This window comes from Etheostoma spectabile, chromosome 20, assembly GCF_008692095.1.
Source record: "Etheostoma spectabile isolate EspeVRDwgs_2016 chromosome 20, UIUC_Espe_1.0, whole genome shotgun sequence".
NCBI classification, from domain to species: Eukaryota; Metazoa; Chordata; class Actinopteri; order Perciformes; family Percidae; genus Etheostoma; species Etheostoma spectabile.
Genome location: NC_045752.1, coordinates 13,080,919 through 13,090,368, shown reverse-complemented (window position 1 = coordinate 13,090,368; position 9,450 = coordinate 13,080,919). Strand labels below are relative to the sequence as shown.

Below are 9,450 nucleotides of genomic sequence, written 5' to 3'. Positions count from 1 at the left end.
GTGTGTGTGTGTGTGTGTGTGTGTGAGATACCATTAGGCTTCCTATGATTAATCCGTTGCCCTTGTGCTGAGCCGGGGAATTCTGTCGATTCATCACAGCTGGCCCAGCAGGGCCAGAACGAATCACATAGGGATGCGAGGAGAATGACCACTCACTGTGCAACACACCGGAGGGCTGCCAAGATTCCTGTTGCCGCTCAACACACACACTTTCAACTTGCTTTTCCTTTTGTGGCCTTCTATTTCCTGATTACTCCTTATCCACCCCTCTTTCATGGTCTCCTCAATCTTTCTGTATTTCTCTTTTTCCCCCCCACTGTTCCATCCTCCTACTCCATACAGTTCAAGCTGTATCAAGGTGTGTGAACGTGTGTGTTTCTGTAGGTTGACCTACCTGAGGGTCCATGGCCGTCCTTGCTGGAAAAGTTACCCATTCTGCAGTAATTGGGCTTGGGGCCACTGATAGAGCCCTGCAGTTGCTTGTTCACTCAGCCCTGACCACAGTAACACACACACACACACACACACACACACACTTTGGTGACTGCAGCTCTGAACAAAACCATCCTTCATTTTTAAAATCATGCTAAAAATAGACAGATGGAGGTTAATTTTAAGTCCACGTTACAAACATAGCTGCAAACACATCTAAATCACTACAAACTGTGCACGAAAAATGCGTCAAAACCATCACATACTAACGGAACAATGTAACTGTTGGTCCAAAACAAATGTGATAAAACGTAGCATCATTTTCTTCAAACGCCATTGACGTTAACGCGCCATCAAAGCTTTAACACAGAAACTCGAATAAAGTTTGGCTCCAAGAGTTTGAAAACGTGTTCAGAAAAGTAACCTAACTTTTCGCCCACTACGTTGAAAGCGACACATTTCATTTGGAGAACAATACCAAGTGGATACAAACCCTTGAAAGCGGATATATATGTCCAAAATCCTCCTGTTCGGCGATTAGTAAACTCTTCTTCTCCACGAGTTGCGTCTTTCACCACAACTCAACCAAGCACACTGACCTGGTGTGTCCTCGCGGAGGAGAGGGAATGACAAATAGACTGCATTCCCTTTGAATAACGTGTAATCCTCTCAGCAGCATTTTGCTGCTGGAAACATCCTAATAAGAAAACAAAACGCGATTTAAATTCGCACGTCGAACCAAAGAGCGAAAAAGTAAACTGAACATCGATGACCGGTGGCGCCGATAACCCCTTGATGTATCCACTGGAGGGCACTGTTAGGCCGCGTTACAAGGACCTGTTACCGCTGGGATGTGGTGGCCCTTTGTACCTCTTGACTTACACAGTATGAAGCTGGCTCTCACAGGCTAATGGCCCACTGACCTACTGAAGCCTACCAGACAGCTCCAGGCGGAAACATTTTATTGGATGTTTCTTTTACATCTGCTATGTGAGTGATTCAAACTAAGGCGGTATGCTCATAAATGCTTACTATTTATTAGTGCATCAGTGCAACTATTGGATTCGCATAAATCTGAAGCATTCTAATAATAATAAGTTCCTCTGTTAAATTACAGAGTTAAGTGAAAGTCAACACTTGCACATTTCATTATATTGTTCATTATACAAATAGTACATTCACTAAAATATTAAGTACGTTCAACCAACTCTCTTTTCTCCATTTCCATTTAAAAAGGGGTTTACATCTGTCACAAGTCTAATAGATTAGAGTATCATGTAAGTATGGGACCAAATCATTCAGATTTAGATCCAAAGAACCATATCTATGAATTTGGACTAACTTTTGATTAGGTTTCATATTGTATCAATGCTGGTGTTTAGTAAACTGAAACATTTAAGTCTGCTTAAATTGGCGCTTTTCTTGTAATCAAAAATGTAATGTATGCCTTATTTTGTACAATCTGTCAGTGGGCCTATTTGCTGCTCACTAATGTGTAGCCTTTAATTGTGACTCCATTGTAGGTGACATTGATAAAACTGGTTGGAAGTTTCATGTTTGACACAAATAAAACAGATGAATAAACAATAATATATTATATATATATATATTTGTACATTGTCTACTTTATGCAGGGTAAAGCATCAATATCCGTATCTGCTACTGCACTTTGGATAAACATCCACTTTTAGGGAGTAATGTGAAACTTAAGACATGTTCAACCCTTCCCAATTTATTAACTTACCTTATCTTCCATATTGGAGATTCTAGAGTTTCAGATAATGTAGCTCTTAATAAGGTCATGAGGATTGTTAATTGTTAATACAGCATACTTGAAGTGTGGGTATCTGAATTCTAAACGGCTGAATGATTCAGTTATTAATAGTTGAAAGACCAGCGTCTAATCTTTTTAAGCCTTATTACAGCAAAACAGGATGAATTGCACATTGACTAAACAGATTTATTTCTTGGTACAAAAAGCACAACTTCATCAGACAACACTGTACAAAAACAATCTGACCCACAGGTGGGACTAAGTGCAACAGTAGAGCAACATGTTTGCCAAATGCTTTTATTTCATCAATGTCTTTCAACATCTTTTCATTAATTATTAATTATATTGCTAACAGAATAAATCTCTCCTTAAATGAGCTCATGCAGCTGAAGTCGAGTTTGTGGACCTTTACAGAATGAAATGAATGAGCACTGATGCACAACAAGCTAACAGATTAATTGTGTGCTTTCAAACATATTCCACATGTTACTCCAACAACAAACATGTTTCCAGATATTGATTTGTGAGTGCAGTGTCTTGGCAGTTCTCCTTAATAAACTGCACAATGCTGCAGTGACGAGACAAGCTCTACCCCACTCTCTGATTGAGATCAATAGGTTTCCACAGTGCTCTGTGCTCACTGTGCACCACTGCAGTATAGCGAGAATCCATCAAAAGCAGCCAGGTGCATTACAAAACCTCCAGTCCCCACTCTCATTGGTTTCACACTCATGGAAGTGCAATGCCTGAAAATGACTATAAAGTGCAAAGGGCCAGTGTGACAAATAGTTTCAGATTTAGATTTCAGAACAGGTGAAGTTATACATATATATCAATCTTTACATTTAAAAGTCCCAATTTACTCTCTAATCTTCCTTTAGGCGTATTTGGTAATACAGAGTATCCTCTGTTTTAAGACCATCACAATCCAATTACAAAATTGATTATGGTTGTCAGTCTCTATCCAGAACAAGGCAACCAATTCTTTGTTCAGTGTCTGATGCCAGTTGGCCATTGGCCCCCTCTGCTGAGTGGATTATGAACATTTCTTCTGGAGGGCGCACTATTGGGGAGACAGCCGCTGGTCCAATTTGGCAGACGGACAAGGATGGCTCTTAAACAATGAGAAAATTGATTGCAAGGTCTGGCTGACCTCTAAATGATGAAAAACTTAATTTTCTCATCATCTTCATTCTTCACAACTTTCCAGAGTACTAAGGAACTTCCTCCTCCTCCTCTTGTCCCCATGCTTGCGGAGAAATACGATTTTCAAATATTCATAGTCAAAATAAGAGGCAGTAAAGATAAAGACAGTATGACCCTGTGTTATCCATAGTAAGGCACAGCACACATTCTCAACCACGCTCAGTGTCTCGCCGAATCCCAAGTCCCTTTTCACTGCTGCATTTTTGTGTCAACACAAAAAGAAAACACCAATACTATAATGAATAAATCCATGTATGGCAGTGGGACAAATGGTGGACACTGCAGGGGGAATGGTACAAAGTTGGAATTCACAGGGACTGCCTGCCTCTCACAGGTCCTTGCCTCTAATACCAGATTAGGGAAAGTCGTATGTTGCCAGGAATGATTTTTCCACCTGGGTTAATCCGCACAAAGGACATAGGCTTTTCCAGGAGGAATTGCCCTTCTACCTTGCCCGCCTGCCACCCGCAGTGTCTCAATTAAGGGAAATTAGGATTCATAATCCAGCAAGGTTATTTGTGTTGTTTATGGGACTCGGGTTGTGATGTCAAATGTACTTTCTTCTATTTAAAGAAGCGGTTTCAATCCACAAAAACGCCCTGCCACTCAGCTATTCTTTCACCACTTTGACCAAACCCTTGGAGAATTAAACTTTTCTGAGCCCAGTAAGCACCAGTCACTGTTTCAGCCACAAAGCCAACCTTTGTCTTTCTCCATCGTGTCTTGATTGACAGCCGGTAAACAGGCGGCGCCAGCAAGCGCCAAGGCTTGTTGATGGATGGCACCTGCAACTCCTCAGAGGAAATCAATTGAAGTCATGGGCAGGGATGGGGTGCTCAAGCACTTACACATGGCTGTCTGCCTGGGGAGGGAAGAGGAGGGGGCAGAGAGAGAGTTGCCAACCATTTGTGAACAGAAGGACACTGCCAAGTGCCATTCCCTTTACGCCAGGCTAGGCTCAAAAAGACACACAATGTCTCCAAATTCAACACGTTAGCTCCTTCAAGCTACATTCAAATGTATATGGGAAGTTTCAGCATCATTACGTACTCATCCAATCATTCATATAGCTACGTGCCCTCTCAGTGCATGAAATACTCAATTACTGAGTAATTGATACAATCCAATAGTATGCCACACTAACAATCTAATTTCAGCTATTTTTATATATGTTGCACTAATTACAGAATTCATTTTTACTATAAGACATCTAACTCTCTGCAAACATAAAGGTTGAGGTCAGTCAAGTATCCACACTTGCACATCATCAGAGAGCACATGGGCCACACTGGGGGCCAGCATAGCTACAATCTTAGTTGTGCATAAGTGTAGTAACTGGAGCTCAACCTTTGGGATGGCCAATCTATATCCAACCTAACATCAAAGGGTATTATTTCACAGGGACTTTCTGGCCCACAAAGGATGGAGGTGGAATCTCCTGGCAAGCAACGGTCTGGCGATTAACATCCAGGAAGGGGGTCCTTTGGGCCACTGTGCACACCATGCTGGCATCAGTGTGTGTGCCAACCCACTGCAGCACACGGGCGGAGGGCCGGTGGTAGAGGGCCAACTGCCTGGAGCTGTAACCACACATCCCGATCCCCACGGCCCCCAGCAGCACAGCCATGCCAGGCATGGTCCTCTCAGCTGGAGGCGTCACAGCCACGTTGTGGTAGGCCTGGGTCTGAAAGGGGAGAAAAGTGGAGGGTGAAATATAATCAGAGGAATTTTGGATTCCCTTGGTATTGTGTAAGTATTATGGACAAGATCAAAGAAGTTCAGAAATAATAAAACTTCCTTGCAAACAATGACCAAAGAGATTTTTTTAAAGTGCTAAATTTATGCATGGATGCAGATTAATAATAGGCCTATAAAAGACAGGGGGACTACATGCTCAACAGCCCCTTTTTCCAAACATTTGTTCACATCAAATAGCTGAGCTAGAATGTGCTCACCTCAGATCCCACCTCATCTAGCCCTCCCAACAATCCCACAGATTAAAAACTCATTTACCAAATCGCGGTCTGTCTCTTTTGACAAACAAAAGACTCATCTATTTTGTGACAAGGGCAATTTCCTCAGTAGGCCCTTGACAATTATAAAGAGCATAGTGGAACAAATAAAAGAAACATAATAGTTTCAAATGGAGCTGTGTCACAGACAGTTAAGAAGCCATTCATGGAGCTCACTTAACCGGTTCCTATTCCCATTTACAATGCAATGGACTGTCACAGGCTAGGATTTCTCCATTGTTTGTGATAAACAGCACCAGCAAGGTGATTGTGTTTTGTGAGCTAAAACAAAAGGCATACTGGAAAAGAAGCCTGGAACAAACTCATATTTGCGGATGGTGTGTATATATGACATAATAGTACTGTATTTCATCATAATGTCACAAAGATCTGTTGAGACAGTTGACTGAATAAATGGCTGCACAACACTTAGTAAAACCAACCTGCTGTGTGCACTATGAACGTCTGTACGTACCCATAAAACTGGCACCTTGCAAACACTACATTAGATCAATGGTTGCTTTCAGAACTGTCAAAGTTATTTCATCCGCCGCTTTCTTCTACTCCTTAAGGACCAGTAGAGACAGAGCATGCCAAGCACCGTGTAATCTAGACTTCAAACCCAAGACATTGAGTGGGCTTTCTGCCTTTTTGTTTTTAAGGTCTTAAATCAAAAGAAGTTGCATGATGCAGAACAATTGCAATAAAGTGCAATCCACTTCTGCTTCTAAGATCATTGGCAAGCAACTTCCTATGACTCAGCACCTTGTTTCTGCTATCCGGCAGGATAGACAGCTTTAGTGTCACTACGCACCTAAGAGTAAAAATCCCAGCACATCAAAATATTTTGTAGGTGGTTCCTGCCAGTATGACTCTAAATCTTGTTCACCTTTATAACAAAGTAGCATCGAAGGATCCAAACCAGTGTCACCTTATTTTATAAATAAAAACAATTGAACTCCTCAAAAACTGCCACACTGCTCACACTCACCTGCAACAGCCTGATGTAGCCAGGAGTCAGTCTTGGGACCCTGAAAAACATTTTGACGAGTTCCGCGACGGTCTACCTGTTAAATCAGGAATGAGTTCAGAGCCGGATAACACTTGGTTATTTTTCTCAAACTCCTGGAGTTTGGGACTCCCGGGACGGGAAACCCACTGATAGAGGGTCTGTCCGGGTGTGTGCTTGGACACTTCAACTTGTGCTCAGCTATTTGATGCAGGACAGCCTGCTAAATCCTTATATTGTCTCCTTCCTGTCTTTACATAACAGGCGGTCTGCAGGTGGTGTGTCCAAGGGGATTACAGGAACTGGCAAGGAGATAAAGAAGTCTGTGTAAACAGAAGGAAAGCTGAATGGAGTGAAGGGCTGGGTGATACTCAAATATCACAGTATATAACAACGTTTAGTTGAGTCATATTGAAATTAAGGACTCCAAGGGAATTGTAAATAATAATTAGGTTGCATTTTGGTTTACATGTATGCAAAAGTTTAGTCTAATGCATACATTTACCACATTGACATACTTATCAATAAATAAATTCATATTAATAATTTAATTTCTTTGTCTGTCTGAAAGGCGTTTGACATCAAAACAAAGTGAAAAATGATGACTGAGGTATTAAATAATTTAGGTGAAGTGCATTATATCAAGAGTAACTGATTTCTGACTTCAGCAGTTTCTTTAATGGCTTTATACAGAAAGCCCAAGTCATTTGAAGTCAGAGCCACTGGAACTCGTTTGAATCTACCAAGTGGGTTGATTTGGATGTTTTTCTGTTGATGTTGAGTATGGCTTCTCACGCCATGTCAGCAAATTTCTTTAAGCTTTAATATCCTTCCTGGCCTTGGGGTCCTTGACTCAGCGTGAGGTCTTATAATGAGGTAGCTGTGCTGATAACATCTCTCGCTGGGCGAGAGGAATTCTCTCCAGTGAGGGCAGCCAACAATGACCTTATTCTCATCTCTGGTAATAGACCAAAATCTTCCTCCCAGCTCATGCATCAATGAATAAACTAAAACTCTGGCATTAATACTGCAAAGTCACAATGCAACTGAAACTTGTGATGCTGACTGCCTTTTAAGCACAAAAAGAAACCATATAGCATTTAAAGTATTTTAGGAGAAAAACTAAAACAACTTCAATGAAAAGTGGTGGATAAAAAAAGAAAAATGCATTAAAACCACTAATGATCACCTTTATATTTATGTTATATAAGCATGTCAGGCAATGTGCTCTTTGCCCTTATTGTCTTGACTGGCTAATGTCTGTAGAATGAGCCCCTAAGCTCCCATCAGACAGCACCTGGAGCGTCCTTCCATGAAAAGAGGCCACAGATGGCGGCCCTCATTCTAATTGTACACACACACAAACACAAACACAGGGAGAGAGAGAGAGAGTATACAGTATAACCTGATTGTGTCTACTGGGGCATCCCAGTTCTGGGCAGTTCCTCTCGAGCTGGTACGTGACAGACAACTCTCATCATGACAACTTTCCATCTGAGATAACTCTCTGCCCTTTCCCTGAACTCATGCCCTGGCATTGAGTCATGGGCACATGTCTTAAAATAGATTATCTGAGCTGTAGACAGCGATGGTGATGCAGAAGGTACTGGCTCCCAAGGTCCATCAACAACATATTGTGTTGCTATATTGAGCATATAGTTAGATAAGAGCAACAAAGTGGGTGTGGGGATCAAATAATGGTATCATCAGTACTGCCTGCCTGAACACTATTAAGTAACCCAGTGCAGTTAGGTGAAACAGCTAATTTTAAAAAGGCATGTGGAATAGCAACTTGGTTGGAAATTGATTTGTGGTGAGTGTACTGTGTATAATTGAGGAGCTATTAGGTTAACTGGCCGGGTTTAAATGCCATAACATCTGCAAAGGCATACTTGAGCTCCGGCAGAACTGACATTTGCTTCTCTGGCAATTAAAAGGTTAGGTGAGGAAGACGGACGCTATGTTAATACCAGTTAAATGTTAGATTAATTTACAACTTGAACAAACAAAGATGTAATTAACAACTTGGTCGATAATGATTACTTCAAGCTTACAATACTCAAAGTGGGCCAAAGGATTTGCCTAGCTCAGGATTAACTAGCTTTGTTTTGCACAATATAAGACATGAAAGGTGGGGCTGCACGATTATGGCCAAAATGATAATTACGATTATTTTGGTCAATATTGTGATCACGATTAAATATCACGATTGTTTGTTGATTTTAACCAAAACATATTTTATTGTCACATAGGCTATTTATAACTTCTTTCACATCCATATTTTGCTACATTCTTCTTATGTTGAAGTTGTATGTTGTATAGACATACAGCTGCAACACATGTAAATTAAAATTAGCTATCTGAAATAAATAGTGTAGGATTTTTGTTTGTTTGTGTATCTCTGAGAAAGCTCCTTCACTTGTTTTCAACAATAACGGATTAAAAGAGCTAGGGAGAGAGAGGGAGTGCGATGGACGCTGAGTGACAGCTGACTCATTATGAATGGGTCCAGCACGGGTCGAATGACAGGTCAGCAGAGTTACACACGTTGTGTGTATGAAATGTCTGTATCGTCACTGCGCTGCATTTTTATGAACTATGATATTCTGGCCATGGGTCACATCTCTTGCAGGTCCAGCAGGCTCCATCTCCCACGCTATCACTCTGCAAACTGAAGTTAGTTGCATTCTATAACTTCTGTGTTTTTCGCCGTGGCAGCCGCGATAGCATAGTTACCAGCGGTAACACTGGTACAAATACAGGTTTGCCTCTCATGCTTAACAATATACAGCTGTGTTGATGACAACTGAAACCGTAGACTGTGGAGTAAGAAAAGACTGTGGAGTAAGAAGAGAGAAAGATTAGAGGTGAAATCCAACACAGGAACGGCTTTACAGAAGAAATGGGTCATGTAACGCAAAATTAAACCATATCCATATAAACACTGCAGCGGATGCGAGGACGTTAGGTGCACCGGTGCGTCCTAGAGAAAAAAATATTACTCGCGCCCTAGAGCC

General features: G+C 41.3%; 1 protein-coding gene across 1 annotated transcript in view; it reads right to left on the bottom strand.

Moving 5' to 3' along the window:
• si:ch211-195o20.7 (cytospin-A) overlaps nt 1–1,383 on the bottom strand; it is a 13,527-nt gene extending 12,144 nt beyond the window's left edge. Inside the window, exons 1-2 of the mRNA XM_032501310.1 lie at nt 926–1,383; nt 395–494 (exon numbers count right to left, since the gene is read on the bottom strand). Coding sequence (XP_032357201.1) covers nt 395–434 — 40 coding nt within the window. The 5' untranslated portion in view covers nt 435–494; nt 926–1,383. The remainder of the gene's footprint in view (nt 1–394; nt 495–925) is intronic.
• Between the last annotated feature and the right edge of the window lie 8,067 nt (nt 1,384–9,450).